This window comes from Neodiprion pinetum, chromosome 5 (assembly GCF_021155775.2).
Source record: "Neodiprion pinetum isolate iyNeoPine1 chromosome 5, iyNeoPine1.2, whole genome shotgun sequence".
Taxonomy (NCBI): domain Eukaryota; kingdom Metazoa; phylum Arthropoda; class Insecta; order Hymenoptera; family Diprionidae; genus Neodiprion; species Neodiprion pinetum.
The window spans coordinates 7,361,830-7,380,652 of NC_060236.1; the positions used below are offsets into that span (position 1 = coordinate 7,361,830).

The window sequence follows — 18,823 nt, forward strand, 5'->3', positions numbered from 1 at the left end:
TCCCAATAGGCTGCAATCAACGGATCAAAAGTAACAGCCAAAAAACGAGAACCTGTGTTTTCGACATTTTTCAGCTGGTGCTTTTTCGCTCGCCATTTCTCTCCTGTTGGTCCCACGCTCTTTTCGCTGCGTTTTCTGAGTTCCTTGGGGTCCAATTGGTCGGGAAAGGGTCATACAAATCCATTCTGAGACGGAAGATTTTACGGCCAAAAAAAAAGGAAGGTTAACCCCTTTGTATTTTTGGCAAAAATTTTCGCGATTTTGAAAAGTGCTGGAATAAATTCTTTCTGGGACTAGTCCGACGTAATTCTGCGAGAGAAATCGATTGGGCGCAGTCCCAATAGGCTGCGATCAACGGATCAAAAGTCGCAGCCAAAAAACGAGAACCTGCGTCTTCGACGTTTTCAGCTGGTGCTTTTTCGCTCGCCATTTCTCTCCTGTTGGTCCTACGCTCTTATCGCTGCGTTTTCTGAGTTCCTGGGGGTCCAATTGTTCGAGAAAGGGTCATACAAATCAATTCTGAGACGAAAGATTTATTGGTGAAAAAAAAAGGAAGGTTAACCCCTTTGTATTTTTGGCGAAAATTTTCGCGATTTTGAAAAGTGCTGGAATAAATTCTTTCTCGCACTAGTCCGACGTAATTTTGCGAGAGAAATCGATTGGGCGCAGTCTCAATAGGCTGCGATCAACGGATCAAAAGTTACAGCCAAAAATCGAGAACCTGTGTTTTCGACATTTTTCAGCTGGTGCTTTTTCGCTCGCCATTTCTCTCCTGTTGGTCCCACGCTCTTTTCGCTGCGTTTTCTGAGTTCCTGGGGGTCCAATTGGTCAGGAAAGGGTCAAACAAATCAATTCTGAGACGCAAGATTTTCCGGTCAAAAAAAAAGGAAGGTTAACCCCTTTGAATTTTTGTCGAAAATTTTCGCGATTTTGAAAAGTGATGGAATAAATTCTTTGTGGCACTAGTTCGACGTAATTTTGCAAGAGAAATCGATTGGGCGCAGTCCCAATAGGCTGCGATCAACGGATCCGAAGTTACAGCCAAAAAACGAGAACCCGTGTTTTCGACATTTTTCGGGTGGTGCTTTTTCGCTCGCCATTTCTCTCCTGTCGGTCCCACGCTCTTTTCGCTGCGTTTTCTGAGTTCCTGGGGGTTCAATTGTTCGGAAAAGGGTCTTACAAATCAATTTTGAGACGCAAGATTTTCCGGTCAAGAAAAAAGAAAGGTTAACCCCTTTGTATTTTTGGCGACAATTTTCGCGATTTCGAAAAGTGCTGGAATAAATTCTTTCTGGCACTAGTCCGACGTAATTTTGCAAGAGAAATCGATTGGGCGCAGTCTCAATAGGCTGCGATCAACGGATCAAAAGTTACAGCCAAAAAACGAGAACCTGTGTTTTCGACATTTTTCAGCTGGTGCTTTTTCGCTCGCCATTTCTCTCCTGTTGGTCCCACGCTCTTTTTGCTGCGTTTTCTGAGTTCCTGGGGGTCCAATTGGTCGGGAAAGGGTCATACAAATCCATTCTGAGACGGAAGATTTTACGGCCAAGAAAAAAGGAAGGTTAACCCCTTTGAATTTTTGTCGAAAATTTTCGCGATTTTGAAAAGTGCTGGAATAAATTCTTTTTGGCACTAGTTCGACGTAATTTTGCAAGAGAAATCGATTGGGCGCAGTCTCAATACGCTGCGATCAACGGATCAAAAGTTACAGCCAAAAAACGAGAACCTGTGTTTTCGACATTTTTCGGGTGGTGCTTTTTCGCTCGCCATTTCTCTTCTGTCGGTCCCACGCTCTTTTCGCTGCGTTTTCAGAGTTCCTGGGGGTCCAATTGGTCGGGAAAGGGTCATACAAATCAATTCTGAGACGGAAGATTTTCCGGTCAAAAAAAAAGGAAGGTTAACCCCTTTGAATTTTTGTCGAAAATTTTCGCGATTTTGAAAAGTGGTGGAATAAATTCTTTTTGGCACTATTTCGAAGTAATTTTGCAAGAGAAATCGATTGGGCGCAGTCCCAATAGGCTGCGATCAACGGATCCGAAGTTACAGCCAAAAAACGAGAACCCGTGTTTTCGACATTTTTCGGCTGGTGCTTTTTCGCTCGCCATTTCTCTCCTGTCGGTCCCACGCTCTTTTCGCTGCGTTTTCTGAGTTCCTGGGGGTCCAATTGGTCGGGAAAGGGTCATACAAATCAATTCTGAGACGGAAGATTTTTCGGTCAAAAAAAAAAGGAAGGTTAACCCCTTTGTATTTTTGGCGAAAATTTTCGCGATTTTGAAAAGTGCTGGAATAAATTCTTTCTTGCACTAGTCCGACGTAATTTTGCGAGAGAAATCGATTGGGCGCAGTCTCAATAGGCTGCGATCAACGGATTAAAAGTTACAGCCAAAAAACGAAAACCCGTGTTTTCGACATTTTTCGGCTGGTGCTTTTTCGCTCGCCATTTCTCTCCTGTCGGTCCCACGCTCTTTTCGCTGCGTTTTCTGAGTTCCTGGGGGTCCAATTGGTCGGGAAAGGGTCGTACAAATCAATTCTGAGACAAAAGATTTTTCGGTCAAGAAAAAAGGAAGGTTAACCCCTTTGTATTTTTGGCGAAAATTTTCGCGATTTTGAAAAGTGCTGGAATAAATTCTTTTTGGCACTAGTCCGACGTAATTTTGCGAGAGAAATCGATTGGGCGCAGTCTCAATAGGCTGCGATCAACGGATTAAAAGTTACAGCCAAAAAACGAGAACCTGTGTTTTCGACATTTTTCGGCTGGTGCTTTTTCGCTCGCCATTTCTCTCCTGTCGGTCCCACGCTCTTTTCGCTGCGTTTTCTGAGTTCCTGGGGGTCCAATTGGTCGGGAAAGGGTCATACAAATCAATTCTGAGACGGAAGATTTTTCGGTCAAAAAAAAAGGAAGGTTAACCCCTTTGTATTTTTGGCGACAATTTTCGCGATTTCGAAAAGTGCTGGAATAAATTCTTTCTGGCACTAGTCCGACGTAATTTTGCAGGAGAAATCGATTGGGCGCAGTCTCAATAGGCTGCGATCAACGGATCAAAAGTTACAGCCAAAAAACGAGAACCTGTGTTTTCGACATTTTTCAGCTGGTGCTTTTTCGCTCGCCATTTCTCTCCTGTTGGTCCCACGCTCTTTTCGCTGCGTTTTCTGAGTTCCTGGGGGTCCAATTGGTCAGGAAAGGGTCATACAAATCCATTGTGAGACGGAAGATTTTACGGCCAAAAAAAAAGGAAGGTTAACCCCTTTGTATTTTTGGCGAAAATTTTCGCGATTTTGAAAAGTGCTGGAATAAATTCTTTTTGGCACTAGTTCGACGTAATTTTGCAAGAGAAATCGATTGGGCGCAGTCTCAATACGCTGCGATCAACGGATCAAAAGTTACAGCCAGAAAACGAGAACCTGTGTTTTCGACATTTTTCGGGTGGTGCTTTTTCGCTCGCCATTTCTCTTCTGTCGGTCCCACGCTCTTTTCGCTGCGTTTTCTGAGTTCCTGGGGGTCCAATTGGTCGGGAAAGGGTCATACAAATCAATTCTGAGACGGAAGATTTTCCGGTCAAAAAAAAAGGAAGGTTAACCCCTTTAAATTTTTGTCAAAAATTTTCGCGATTTTGAAAAGTGGTGGAATTAATTCTTTTTGGCACTATTTCGAAGTAATTTTGCAGGAGAAATCGATTGGGCGCAGTCCCAATAGGCTGCGATCAACGGATCCGAAGTTACAGCCAAAAAACGAGAACCCGTGTTTTCGACATTTTTCGGCTGGTGCTTTTTCGCTCGCCATTTCTCTCCTGTCGGTCCCACGCTCTTTTCGCTGCGTTTTCTGAGTTCCTGGGGGTCCAATTGGTCGGGAAAGGGTCATACAAATCAATTCTGAGACGGAAGATTTTTCGGTCAAAAAAAAAAGGAAGGTTAACCCCTTTGTATTTTTGGCGAAAATTTTCGCGATTTTGAAAAGTGCTGGAATAAATTCTTTCTCGCACTAGTCCGACGTAATTTTGCGAGAGAAATCGATTGGGCGTAGTCTCAATAGGCTGCGATCAACGGATCAAAAGTTACAGCCAAAAAACGAGAACCTGTGTTTTCGACATTTTTCAGCTGGTGCTTTTTCGCTCGCCATTTCTCTCCTGTTGGTCCCACGCTCTTTTCGCTGCGTTTTCTGAGTTCCTGGGGGTCCAATTGGTCGGGAAAGGGTCATACAAATCAATTCTGAGACGGAAGATTTTCCGGTCAAAAAAAAAGGAAGGTTAACAACCCCTTTGAATTTTTGTCGAAAATTTTCGCGATTTTGAAAAGTGGTGGAATAAATTCTTTTTGGCACTAGTTCGACGTAATTTTGCAAGAGAAATCGATTGGGCGCAGTCCCAATAGGCTGCGATCAACGGATCCGAAGTTACAGCCAAAAAACGAGAACCCGTGTTTTCGACATTTTTCGGCTGGTGCTTTTTCGTTCGCCATTTTTCTCCTGTCGGTCCCACGCTCTTTTCGCTGCGTTTTCTGAGTTCCTGGGGGTCCAATTGGTCGGGAGAGGGTCATACAAATCAATTCTGAGACGAAAGATTTTTCGGTCAAAAAAAATAGGAAGGTTAACCCCTTTGTATTTTTGGCGAAAACTTCGCGATTTTGAAAAGTGCTGGAATAAATTCTTTCTTGCACTTGTCCGACGTAATTTTGCGAGAGAAATCGATTGGGCGCAGTCTCAATAGGCTGCGATCAACGGATTAAAAGTTACAGCCAAAAAACGAGAACCTGTGTTTTCGACATTTTTCGGCTGGTGCTTTTTCGCTCGCCATTTCTCTCCTGTCGGTCCCACGCTCTTTTCGCTGCGTTTTCTGAGTTCCTGGGGGTCCAATTGGTCGGGAAAGGGTCGTACAAATCAATTCTGAGACAAAAGATTTTTCGGTCAAGAAAAAAGGAAGGTTAACCCCTTTGTATTTTTAGCGAAAATTTTCGCGATTTTGAGAAGTGGTGGAATAAATTCTTTTTGGCACTAGTTCGACGTAATTTTGCAAGAGAAATCGATTGGGCGCAGTCTCAATAGGCTGCGATCAACGGATCAAAAGTTACAGCCAAAAAACGAGAACCTGTGTTTTCGACATTTTTCAGCAGGTGCTTCGTGCTTTGTAATTTCTCCCTTGTTGGTCCCACGCTCTTATCGCTGCGTTTTCTGAGTTCCTGGGGGTCCAATTGTTCGAGAAAGGGTCATACAAATCAATTCTGAGACGAAAGATTTATTGGTGAAAAAAAAAGGAAGGTTAACCCCTTTGTACTTTTGGCGAAAATTTTCGCGATTTTGAAAAGTGCTGGAATAAATTCTTTCTTGCACTAGTCCGACGTAATTTTGCGAGAGAAATCGATTGGGCGCAGTCTCAATAGGCTGCGATTAACGGATTAAAAGTTACAGCCAAAAACCGAGAACCTGTGTTTTCGACATTTTTCGGCTGGTGCTTTTTCGCTCGCCATTTCTCTCCTGTCGGTCCCACGCTCTTTTCGCTGCGTTTTCTGAGTTCCTGGGGGTCCAATTGGTCGGGAAAGGGTCGTACAAATCAATTCTGAGACAAAAGATTTTTCGGTCAAGAAAAAAGGAAGGTTAACCCCTTTGTATTTTTAGCGAAAATTTTCGCGATTTTGAAAAGTGCTGGAATAAATTCTTTCTGGCACTAGTCCGACGTAATTTTGCGAGAGAAATCGATTGGGCGCAGTCTCAATAGGCTGCGATCAACGGATTAAAAGTTACAGCCAAAAAAGTAGAACCTGTGTTTTCGACATTTTTCGGCTGGTGCTTTTTCGCTCGCCATTTCTCTCCTGTCGGTCCCACGCTCTTTTCGCTGCGTTTTCTGAGTTCCTGGGGGTCCAATTGGTCGGGAAAGGGTCATACAAATCAATTCTGAGACGGAAGATTTTTCGGTCAAAAAAAAAGGAAGGTTAACCCCTTTGTATTTTTGGCGACAATTTTCGCGATTTCGAAAAGTGCTGGAATAAATTCTTTCTGGCACTAGTCCGACGTAATTTTGCAGGAGAAATCGATTGGGCGCAGTCTCAATAGGCTGCGATCAACGGATCAAAAGTTACAGCCAAAAAACGAGAACCTGTGTTTTCGACATTTTTCAGCTGGTGCTTTTTCGCTCGCCATTTCTCTCCTGTTGGTCCCACGCTCTTTTCGCTGCGTTTTCTGAGTTCCTGGGGGTCCAATTGGTCGGGAAAGGGTCATACAAATCCATTCTGAGACGGAAGATTTTACGGCCAAAAAAAAAGGAAGGTTAACCCCTTTGTATTTTTGGCGAAAATTTTCGCGATTTTGAAAAGTGCTGGAATAAATTGTTTTTGGCACTATTTCGAAGTAATTTTGCAAGAGAAATCGATTGGGCGCAGTCCCAATAGGCTGCGATCAACGGATCCGAAGTTACAGCCAAAAAACGAGAACCCGTGTTTTCGACATTTTTTGGCTGGTGCTTTTTCGCTCGCCATTTCTCTCCTGTCGGTCCCACGCTCTTTTCGCTGCGTTTTCTGAGTTCCTGGGGGTCCAATTGGTCGGGAAAGGGTCATACAAATCAATTCTGAGACAAAAGATTTTTCGGTCAAGAAAAAAGGAAGGTTAACCCCTTTGTATTTTTAGCGAAAATTTTCGCGATTTTGAAAAGTGCTGGAATAAATTCTTTCTGGCACCAGTCCGACGTAATTTTGCGAGAGAAATCGATTGGGCGCAGTCTCAATAGGCTGCGATCAACGGATTAAAAGTTACAGCCAAAAAAGTAGAACCTGTGTTTTCGACATTTTTCGGCTGGTGCTTTTTCGCTCGCCATTTCTCTCCTGTCGGTCCCACGCTCTTTTCGCTGCGTTTTCTGAGTTCCTGGGGGTCCAATTGGTCGGGAAAGGGTCATACAAATCCATTCTGAGACGGAAGATTTTACGGCCAAAAAAAAAGGAAGGTTAACCCCTTTGTATTTTTGGCGAAAATTTTCGCGATTTTGAAAAGTGGTGGAATAAATTCTTTTTGGCACTAGTTCGACGTAATTTTGCAAGAGAAATCGATTGGGCGCAGTCTCAATAGGCTGCGATCAACGGATCAAAAGTTACAGCCAAAAAACGAGAACCTGTGTTTTCGACATTTTTCGGCTGGTGCTTTTTCGCTCGCCATTTCTCTCCTGTCGGTCCCACGCTCTTTTCGCTGCGTTTTCTGAGTTCCTGGGGGTCCAATTGGTCGGGAAAGGGTCGTACAAATCAATTCTGAGACAAAAGATTTTTCGGTCAAGAAAAAAGGAAGGTTAACCCCTTTGTATTTTTAGCGAAAATTTTCGCGATTTTGAAAAGTGCTGGAATAAATTCTTTCTGGCACTAGTCCGACGTAATTTTGCGAGAGAAATCGATTGGGCGCAGTCTCAATAGGCTGCGATCAACGGATTAAAAGTTACAGCCAAAAAACGAGAACCTGTGTTTTCGACATTTTTCGGCTGGTGATTTTTCGCTCGCCATTTCTCTCCTGTCGGTCCCACGCTCTTTTCGCTGCGTTTTCCGAGTTCCTGGGGGTCCAATTGGTCGGGAAAGGGTCATACAAATCAATTCTGAGACGGAAGATTTTCCGGTCAAAAAAAAAGGAAGGTTAACCCCTTTGAATTTTTGTCGAAAATTTTCGCGATTTTGAAAAGTGGTGGAATAAATTCTTTCTCGCACTAGTCCGACGTAATTTTGCGAGAGAAATCGATTGGGCGCAGTCTCAATAGGCTGCGATCAACGGATCAAAAGTTACAGCCAAAAAACGAGAACCTGTGTTTTCGACATTTTTCAGCTGGTGCTTTTTCGCTCGCCATTTCTCTCCTGTTGGTCCCACGCTCTTTTCGCTGCGTTTTCTGAGTTCCTGGGGGTCCAATTGGTCGGGAAAGGGTCAAACAAATCAATTCTGAGACGGAAGATTTTCCGGTCAAAAAAAAAGGAAGGTTAACCCCTTTGAATTTTTGTCGAAAATTTTCGCGATTTTGAAAAGTGGTGGAATAAATTCTTTCTGGCACTAGTTCGACGTAATTTTGCAAGAGAAATCGATTGGGCGCAGTCCCAATAGGCTGCGATCAACGGATCAAAAGTTACAGCCAAAAAACGAGAACCCGTGTTTTCGACATTTTTCGGGTGGTGCTTTTTCGCTCGCCATTTCTCTCCTGTCGGTCCCACGCTCTTTTCGCTGCGTTTTCTGAGTTCCTGGGGGTCCAATTGGTCGGGAAAGGGTCAAACAAATCAATTCTGAGACGGAAGATGTTCCGGTCAAAAAAAAAGGAAGGTTAACCCCTTTGAATTTTTGTCGAAAATTTTCGCGATTTTGAAAAGTGGTGGAATAAATTGTTTTTGGCACTAGTTCGACGTAATTTTGCAAGAGAAATCGATTGGGCGCAGTCACAATAGGCTGCGATCAACGGACCTGAAGTTACAGCCAAAAAACGAGAACCCGTGTTTTCGACATTTTTCGGGTGGTGCTTTTTCGCTCGCCATTTCTCTCCTGTCGGTCCCACGCTCTTTTCGCTGCGTTTTCTGAGTTCCTGGGGGTCCAATTGGTCGGGAAAGGGTCATACAAATCAATTCTGAGACGGAAGATTTTTCGGTCAAAAAAAAAGGAAGGTTAACCCCTTTGTATTTTTGGCGAAAATTTTCGCGATTTTGAAAAGTGCTGGAATAAATTCTTTCTCGCACTAGTCCGACGTAATTTTGCGAGAGAAATCGATTGGGCGCAGTCTCAATAGGCTGCGATCAATGGATCAAAATTTACAGCCAAAAAACGAGAACCTGTGTTTTTGACATTTTTCAGCTGGTGCTTTTTCGCTCGCCATTTCTCTCCTGTTGGTCCCACGCTCTTTTCGCTGCGTTTTCTGAGTTCCTGGGGGTCCAATTGGTCGGGAAAGGGTCAAACAAATCAATTCTGAGACGGAAGATTTTTCGGTCAAAAAAAAAGGAAGGTTAACCCCTTTGAATTTTTGTCGAAAATTTTCGCGATTTTGAAAAGTGGTGGAATAAATTCTTTTTGGCACTAGTTTGACGTAATTTTGCAAGAGAAATCGATTGGGCGCAGTCTCAATAGGCTGCGATCAACGGATCAAAAGTTACAGCCAAAAAACGAGAACCTGTGTTTTCGACATTTTTCAGCAGGTGCTTTTTCCTTTGTAATTTCTCCCTTGTCGGTCCCACGCTCTTATCGCTGCGTTTTCTGAGTTCCTGGGGGTCCAATTGTTCGAGAAAGGGTCATACAAATCAATTCTGAGACGAAAGATTTTTTGGTGAAAAAAAAAGGAAGGTTAACCCCTTTGTATTTCTGGCGAAAATTTTCGCGAATTTGAAAAGTGCTGGAACGAATTTTCACTGGCACTATTTCGACGTAATTTTGCAAGAGAAAACGATTAAGCGCAGTCCCAATACGCTGCGAGCAACGGATCAAGAGTTACAGCCAAAAAACGAGAACCTGTGTTTTCGACATTTTTCAGCAGGTGCTTCTTCCTGTGTAATTTCTCTCCTCTTGGTCCCACGCTCTTTTTGCTGCGTTTTCTGAGTTCCTGAGGGTCCAATTAGTCAGTTAAGGGTCATTTAAATCGAATCTGAGACCAAAAATTTCCGGCTCTAAAAATGAAGACAAAGTAAGGCGAACCACTTTGCATTTTTGAAAATGTCGCTATTCATTTTTCAGCATGTGCTTTTTTACTCGCCGTTTCTTGCCAGTTGGTCCTACGCTCTTCCCGCTGCGTATTCTGAGTTTCTGGTCACCTCAGGTCATACTTTGAGTATTTATAAATATTTTCAGTATGAGAACACATCGAAAATATTGCGTGAGGGTCAATATAATCAATGAATTAAATAATAAGATAATAAATCTAATTACCGCATCTATAGATACTGAATTTGTGCTTGCGCGAAAAATGAATTCAAATTATTTATTGTTAACATGACAAGTTTCAAAATTTTCAGAATAAACATAATGACCAACTGTTATTAAATATTATAAAATTCTTGAACTCTCCGAGTACAAACCCTTGTCCTCCTCTTAGACCTTTTCCTTCTTGTTATAAGATTATTTGAAAATTAAAAATTATGCCAAATCAATATTAAAAATCTTTTACAAACTATGAGTAGTAGAGTGAAAATTTTAATTTATTCATAAATATATTTACACATGAGCCGTCATTAGGTTCAAAATTCATTCATTCATCCATTCCACAATTCATTTATTCCAGGTGTATATGCTTTAAAACAGTGTATATGGTTAAAACTGGTGGATATGCTTGAAATTATAAATAATTGTCAATAACCGTCTTTCGTCAAGGCACTATATTTGTTCATTGCACTGTTATTATTTCTCGTTCTATATCGTCTCGTTTTAAATTTGGGCTTGGGTTTTGGAGTGTTTAATTTTTAATTTAATAGGTATGTCTTCGTAGTTCAGATTTACTTTATTATTTTTAATTGGTCGATTTTGGATCGATTACGAGTTCTTTTCAGAGAGGAAAACCTCCGCACCTCCTTCCTCCTGGAGAGACGTAGACCAAGCCTCTTAATTTTCTCCTGAAATTTGCGACCAGGTGCCCCACTCCTTGGGTCTAACCTAATCCGATCGTGCCGTGTACAGTGAGCGGTTATATTTGAATCATTACATTGTCTTTCTCGTCCTTCTCTTCGTCCACCTCCGACCACCGCCAACCACTTCCAGCAACCACCGATAACCACCTCGGGTTATACCTGGAGTAGTGATAAATATTTTCAGTATAAGAACACATCCAAAATATTGTGCAAGGATTAATAAAATTAATTAATTACTCAATTAGCCGTATAACAAATTTAATTAGCCCATTTACAGCTACTGAATTTGTGCTAGCGCGAAAAATGAATTGAAACAATTTGTTGTAAATATGACAAGTTTGAACAATTTCAGATGAAATATAATTACAAGTGCTATTAAATATTATAAAATTGTTAAACTCACCGAGCACACATCCTCGTTCTCCTCGTCCACCTTGTTCTCCTCGTCTTCCTGGTCCTCCGAGAGTCGAGATTCACCGAGTAGCGGACCTGGAGCGCAGGAACTACGCAGCACTTGTCCTGGAAGTCAAGTTCCACCAGGTAGTAGACTTTGAGCGCAGAAACTATGGAGCGCTTATTCCTGAAGTCGAGTTCCACCAGGTAGCGGACCTTGAGCGTAGAAACTACGGAGCGCCCATCCCTGAAGTCGAGTTTCTTCAGGTAGTTGACCTTGAGCCCAGAAACTGCGGAGCGCTTGTCCTGGAAATCGAGTTGCACCGGGAAGAGAACCCGGAGCGCAGGATCCAGGAGGTAGAGAACCCGGTACTAGAAATCTGTGGAGCGCGATTCTCATCCGTCCGCTCTATTGCGCGGTTGTTTCTAGACTGAGGAATTCGGCTAGCTGATCAGTATAGATCGATGACGTCAGAAGAAAAAAAATTTTGGGTGACGTCACTTTCTGAACATCCGAACATTCGAATACTCAAACTTTAGTTTCGAACTTCAATACTATGATGATGTATGATGTATGATATGATGTATAATGATTTCAGTTTTTACATTTCAGACATTAAATACCCACTTTATCTTGCCTGCCGATTGCAAACTGAAGCGGCTAGGCTCTTTGATCGTCAGCCTTTGACCAAAGATATATTCTTCTGTTAACGGGTCAGCAGAAGCTCCGTTCTTTCTCTCCATATCAAAAAAAAAAAAAAAAATCGCCGACAATCACCTCTTCAGGTCTTTCAATCAGAACACTGCGTTAAATACTGTCTCATATACGGAGCATTCATTTCATCCCGACCAAAATTCGCGCTTTCGTGATGTATTGCAGTTACTCTAAATTATTTTCCATCCGAACACTTTTCGAAAACAATTTTGCTTCGCTACCCAACGTAGATACTCTACTTGCGACTAGCTAAAACAGCGTTACGATTCTATGCCTACGAAAGTTCAAGATCGAGAGAGTAAATGAAAAGTTGTTGGAATAATTATGAATATTAATGTTATGGAATACATCGAGCGCGTGTCGAATAGAATCCCATTTCGAAATGAATCATTCTTCTATTTCTATATTATAGCCGTATTATTGTAGATTATCCAGTTTGTCTCCTGGAAAATGATAAAATCTATAGTATGCATCACGTATTAATCGTAAATGGGTCATATATATTAATATCGTACATGGACCGCATATACGTATATACTTTTTGGTCTCCGCATCATTATTACATCTGATCTATCATTATTCATAATCTATGTATACATTTTCCTCTCGGGTACCTATACTTCAATGAAATCACTGTTTTGCTACGAATTTAGGAAGTAATTTATTTTTATTAATTTTTTGCATCGTCGGCCGGGGCTCACGATTGCGAAGACTGTGTTACTCGGAAGGTGAATGCAGCCAGCATCATGTCGAAATCGGTAACTCTCTGATGTTCTGCAATAAGTCCTCAACTCTACCGTTGGAACATCTCAGGGAGCGCAAGCGCACGACGATTTTCGGTTGTCACACGAAAGCCCACTAAAGCAACTCTCTTTATACTCTTCAGTCAACGCTCATGTCGAACCTGGAGGCGGGACTGTAGCAAGCAATAGCTGGCAGTACTGGCAGTAGCTGTCATACCGTGGGTTTAATACGTGTGCGTCGCAGTTTGTCATTCACTGGAGATAATTAACAAATAAAGGAGTGTTATCAATTCGAAGATATATCCATAGATCGGAGCAAAGTGATTGAAAGGTGCTAAACAGTGTGAGCCAATGTCGAAATGAGGCAAGAGCTCGGAATGTATGGAGCCGCGCGGTATCTTTGGGACCGTAAATCGCATCACGCCCCCCGCGGGCATCGTATTTTCTTTGATTAATAACCAATGGCTATATTTGAGAGAAAATATACAAATAAAGTGCTCCTGGATGACACCGAGAAGCTCAGCAGCGTTATTGAAAATGCCAGAACCATCGACGGTCACACGGTATGATCAACGGAATAACCAATTTCAATCTACTCTAAACACTGTGGAACACTGATAAAACGTATATTCGCGAGTATACCTACATCGCAATTCTCTATTTTGAGCATGCAAACTGACGTCATTTTTTCTCTATCATACTACTTCGAAACTGTAATTTCCCCTCCACCTCGCCCCCTCATCCCGTTAAAACCAGTCGCCGACGAAGTCCCATACCTAATTAGATTCCTACATAATGAATGATAATCAAAAACGGACCAAGGAAATATTCATGCAACTATCCTGCTTCAGAATTACAGCTTTTATCTGTCTATTTTTTGACAGGAATACGTGATCAGAACGCAGCGCGGCCCACTGCCAGAGAAATCGTGGCGGGTTAGTAGACGATACAATGACTTTGTTCAACTCAACGGGGCGCTGTGCCCGTCGGGTATTTCGCTGCCACTGCCACCAAAACGTATTATTGGTAATATGGAACCAGACTTCATAGCTCAACGGCAACTAGCTCTGCAGGTGTGTCTTCTGATTGATCAAGGTAGTGTTATTCTGGGGCGTCTTAAATATGTCAATGAAATTTACAACTTTATCAAGGGAATAGATGAAAATTTATGATCATTAGAAATGAATGTATAAAACGATAATTCAATCATTGTTATTATTGATTTTTGTGTTCTCTTTTTCCAGAATTATCTTAACACGGTTCTAATGAATCCCATACTGGCATCGTCGCTGCCTATGAAAAAATTTTTGGACCCTGATAATTACACTGCACCTTTACATGGTAGGATCGCAAGAAGATTTTCACTAGATACTTTATTTTCAGGGCTGGTAGCATGTCAGTGTATGCATTCACAGTCTTTGTTTTATTTTAATTGCGCGACATGAACAAAGGATTCGGTTAATGAGATTATTCCTGATATTCAAATACAGTATTAAATTACTGCAATAAAGAAATATCTATACTTTATTCCCGCACTTTACTATCCAGAAATTCAATTGATATCAACAACTTGAAAAAGGAATAACATCTGAGAAACTACTATTTTAACAATTTGCTGTACTGTATCCAATTTCTCTTACTATACTGAGAAGGTGAAGAATAACGTATACAGATGTAATATCAAGAGTAGGACACGGTATCCTATGAAAAGAAAATAACAGACTCTTGTAACTCTTTTGCATTAGAAGGAACGTGCGGCAAATCTAACAAGTAAAATTTGAATGATTATTCTCAAAATGGCTGCTACCAGCACTCCTTTTTAGATTTAGTTCCATGTTTATATTCACAAAGACTGGAAATTAACTCATTCCCCGTTTACTTTATTTTTACGATAATATAGTAAGATTACGATTTTATCTATTTGCAGAGGTCGCGTTGCAGCAGGTGTCATTAGCATTGCGTAGCGATGCGAATTACGAAGTCGGTAAACCAATACCAGACATGGGATGGAGATTGAGAAAACATTATTACACGGTTAAAAATCGTCAGAGTCCAAAGCAGGAGTTATTACTAGCTTGGGTAGAATTCGGCCCTGACAAACATTTGCAGGACAAGGATGTTCATGGGGTTTTCAAGAGTTTAGGATCACTTCGTCATAGCTACATAGAACCAATAGTTCATCAGCACGTAACTGAGAATGGCGCTTTGACTGTTAGAAATTTTTATCCAGATGGGACGTTAAGAGATATTTTATGCCACGCCAAGCCAAAGCAACCATTCATTAAAAAATATGGGAACCCTAAGCAAACAAAATCATTAAACGTGCAAGAAATTTCTGCCTACGCTTTCCAGGTAACTGAGAATCTTAACTCAAAGTATTTCATGAATCAGTTGTCAAGTATAAACTCAAGTGATAGTGCTTTTGAATAGACGTTACGCATCATGGATTATCTAAACAGTTTATTGCATATTGGATTTTGTGATCTCCCTAACAACAGTGTAAAAAATAATAAATACAAGTGGGCACTGTAATAAGAAATTTTCAGTAACTTTAATGCCTTATTTTTTATATCCAAATTAGATACTGGATGCATTAGCCTTCTTACACGAGAAGGGGCTGCCATACGGACATCTTCACACCGGGAATGTCATCTTGACACCGTCAGGGGCAAAACTACTGGATATAGAAAATGGGCTGCTAGGTTTACCAGCATTTTACAGACCATATGTTGTTCAGAGACGAAAATTATATGCTACGGTATAGAGTATATCTTTACCCAGCGATTGTGAGTGTACAAATTTTGTGTCGTCACCAACTTTTTCACTGATATATTTCAGGTTCAAGTAGACGTTTATTCATTTGGCCACGTTGTTTACGAAATGGCATTTGGACGGCCTTTGCTTGAGGCCACGTGCTCGGAGTTTTCTCACAGCGATCCAAACTTGAAAAATCTCTTAGAATTGATCCTGTCTCCTGAAGCATTGAAGCAAGACTTGCCGACTGTGGCACAGCTACTGGATCATCCATTTTTCCAACAATCGAAATGCAGGTCTGTTTGATTTTACATGAAAGAAAGTGTCAAGCATGAAGTGAAGTGACTAACATGAATCGCTGAAAATATAATTATTTAAAGCTGGGTTCGGTCAGAGACATAACGTTTTTAAGCCTGTTATAATAGTCGACAAATATGTTCTGTCTGCAGGGGTCTCAATACTTTGGAAAAGCCACATTTTAAGCTCAGCAGCCATTTGAAGGATGCGTTAATGGGTGCGATCAGTAAAGCCGAGTTACGTTTAAGAGACGAGCAAAAGGTTGCCCGACATCAGAAGAGATTAGTAAAAGTTCAGGAAATGATGAGTTCTGAGGAAGAGATGAAGAAACGTAAACAGAAATTGGTAAATCAAGGAGTTTAACTTATTGTACACTTAAAATTAAATAGAAACTGTATTGATTGGAGCTGATTAATTGGATAAGCTAATTGTTCGATAATGCAAATTCTATTTCTCTCCAGAAAAAGGAGCAAAAATTAGCACAAGAACAACGGTCAACGAGTCAATTGGGTACAAACGGTACAAAACAAATGAATGGAAAGAGTCCTGAGCGATCCGATAGCCCAACTAGTACATCAACTGCAACTAGTGCTGGAACGTTGACACCTCCATCACACAGTGAGTTGTCTCTTTATTCCTTATTCTTACCTAGAATATATAGTCGATTAGCAAAATGGTAATTTCAAATCTGTTATTAATTTTAACGCTATTTGTCATTACTCTCGGATGTAATGGAGTAAAAGCCCAACGAAGTTATATACAATTGAATATAGAATATTGCGGCTACACGCCGCATGCAGCCATACCATTGGTTAGGGTAAATTAATCATTTTGATCATTGATGAAAAAATTAATATATTCTTGCGATAGTTTAAAGATAGATAAGTATTAACGGTCACTACTCTAGTACATAATGCCGAATTTCTTCATTTCTCATCTTTCGAACAGCTGGACACAAAAGTTGATGGCACGCTCTGCGTACATTATTATCACGTAGGTCATAATCTTGACTGATTATTTATTCAGACTTCATATCTTGCATGCTTATTCTGCATTGTTATACGTATCCTTTATCATCAAGTATATTACAATTTGTTTTTCATATCATCACAGGGATATTTTTTGAGGTCACCGATACAGCTTAAAAAACTACCGTCACACAAAGTTAAACTTTTTAATTTCTTCCGCAGCGCGAATTTTTCTACATTTATGAATAGAATCAATAATATAATTATAATTTTAGACACAATGGGATATGTTTTGTGTCATAGATTCCCTTAGCCCACAGCTCTATTTACATAATTTTCAATAATTCTGTGCAACCAGAACTTTGATTGCCTTTAAGCTCCGTGTATACACTTTATTCATTTAAGATCTATACCGGTGGCGTGAGTCTTCCCAATTCCTGGTATTGTTATTGATTGCAATCCTTGTGGCAAATTTGGTTTTCATAAAATTCCAATAGTGCAATGAAAACTGCAAAAAGTTTGTATTCTCTTAGCCTTAGCAGCTAGTTGAAAAAGCAGTGTAATACACTTTTAGCTGTAATTAGATTTTAAATGAATGAATTTTGTAATAAGTAGGAAGTGAAACATTAGTGACATCCCCTTAGCTAGTCTGGAAACCGAATTATACAGTTTTGGCTGTAATTCGATTTCAAATGAATGAATTTTGTACAAAGTAGAAAATGAATTACTGGTGATATCGCGGCATGCTTCGAGGGTTGAAAACCAGCGATGAAAATTGATTTGCCTTATAATCAATTGCGATCGGTAGCACAAGTGTATGGATATTAATGCCTTTTGGTAAAACATTTTAAATGGATTTTCAAATGAAAAATGTAATAATCATGTACTCAAAGGTTCGGTGGATGTCCACAATGGGAACACAAAAGGAAAAATTGCTATCGCTCCACTACCACCGCCGATGCCAACTGTATCGCCTGTTACAGATGACTCAGGGGAGCGCTCAGCCTTACTAGGCAGCATCTGCACTTTCAATAAAGCAAATCTGCGCAAGGTATCTAATGGTAATTTGTAAAGTTACTCAAGTTAGTATTCCAGAATACAATGTTTATAATTGGATGATGTATTGGACTTAATTATTCAGCAGTGAAACAGCTTCAGATGTTTGTATCGATATACGTAACAAATTATATAGACGTGATTGTTCTACGAAGAAGTTGTATACCAATCGCGCTTAAAAATCGTACCTTTTCTTTTACCAAGTTGATGCTCGCTTCATAAGGTTTTAACAAGTGAGAATGTATATTTTACTATGATTACGATTATTATTATTTTAAACCAAGTTGCATCATTCCAAAGCAAGTATCTGAGCTGCTCTTTTCGGTTCAAGATGCTTCGGAGAACGAATCGTGTTATATAAAAAAAAAAACAAGAGCATGGCTATATTTATCAGTGACTAATGTTATATTTACATCAAATTCGTCTGTTTATTTTAATTTTTTTATTATAATCGAAGTGAGGGCAGCGAGTACTAATCAGTTGACAGGTATTCAACAATAGCACTTTGAGACAAAGTAATATGAAAGCTTCAATCAGTTATGACGTACTGTAGTTTCTCCTAAATTATCTCTTTCGATTATAAGAATGTCAGTGGTATTAAAGTCACAAAAAAAAAAACATGCAAATTTATTGCTAATCAGCGTTGTTGAATTCAAGAAAATTATTTGTAAATGTATATATTTGAGACTATCTTTAACAGTTTTAGGAAAGCAAAATATCATATCTTGTCTTTTACTATAATATATTTACCTACTTATGTACTGTCCAGTTACCTGGGATCGAGCTGTAACTAGATCTGAATGATGTTAGAAAGTCATCAGCTCCTTTCACAATTTAGAACCTAGAAAAAATTTACAATTAGAGACTCTTGACCAATATTTCAATGCTAATAGAAGAAATGAAAAAAAAACTAAATAAGATCGAAATACATAGAGTACAGTATTGATTTGCTTTTTGTGACCATCAGGATTTTTGTAAATATACGTTACTGAGTACCATTATTATGTATGGTGTGAAATATAGTTACTAGTTAGTTACATGAAATTATTCTCCTTCTGTGTAATACATGTATGTCTGATAAAACAAATATTTCTACTTCGGAAAGATTACAAGCAGCACAAATTCACTCTTTTTGAGAATACTTTTATTCATTATACCTCTATTTGTTACAGCATGTATCCGGAAACAAATAGGCAAATAAATTCATACAAATACATGCGAAATAATAATTATGTGGAATCAATGCACAAGAGACAAATGTTATCCATGTATTGATTATTACTATTACTATTATAGAAATGTTGGAAAATATCAAATAATTATCAATCGTGGTATCCGTTGTTTCTCTCTTT

At 40.0% G+C, this 18,823-nt stretch overlaps 1 protein-coding gene across 3 annotated transcripts; it reads left to right on the forward strand.

Annotated features, from left to right (window-relative positions):
• Window positions 1-12,546: 12,546 nt before the first annotated feature.
• LOC124219621 (PX domain-containing protein kinase-like protein) lies at window positions 12,547-18,602 on the forward strand. Of its 3 annotated transcripts, XM_046627464.2 has the most exons (10): window positions 12,547-12,959; window positions 13,281-13,469; window positions 13,641-13,737; window positions 14,324-14,748; window positions 14,978-15,154; window positions 15,235-15,446; window positions 15,600-15,792; window positions 15,909-16,065; window positions 16,396-16,440; window positions 17,309-17,447. In XM_046627464.2, exons 1-9 carry the CDS (start codon window positions 12,858-12,860, stop codon window positions 16,410-16,412), a joined length of 1,569 nt encoding a protein of 522 aa, XP_046483420.1. In that variant the 5' UTR covers window positions 12,547-12,857; the 3' UTR covers window positions 16,413-16,440; window positions 17,309-17,447. The 3 variants fall into 3 exon arrangements, with proteins under 3 accessions (XP_046483420.1, XP_046483419.1, XP_046483421.1); XM_046627463.2 differs by lacking the exon at window positions 16,396-16,440 and having other exon boundaries at window positions 12,549-12,959; window positions 17,309-18,602; XM_046627465.2 differs by lacking the exons at window positions 12,547-12,959; window positions 16,396-16,440 and having other exon boundaries at window positions 13,352-13,491; window positions 17,309-18,602.
• The last annotated feature ends 221 nt before the right edge of the window (window positions 18,603-18,823 follow it).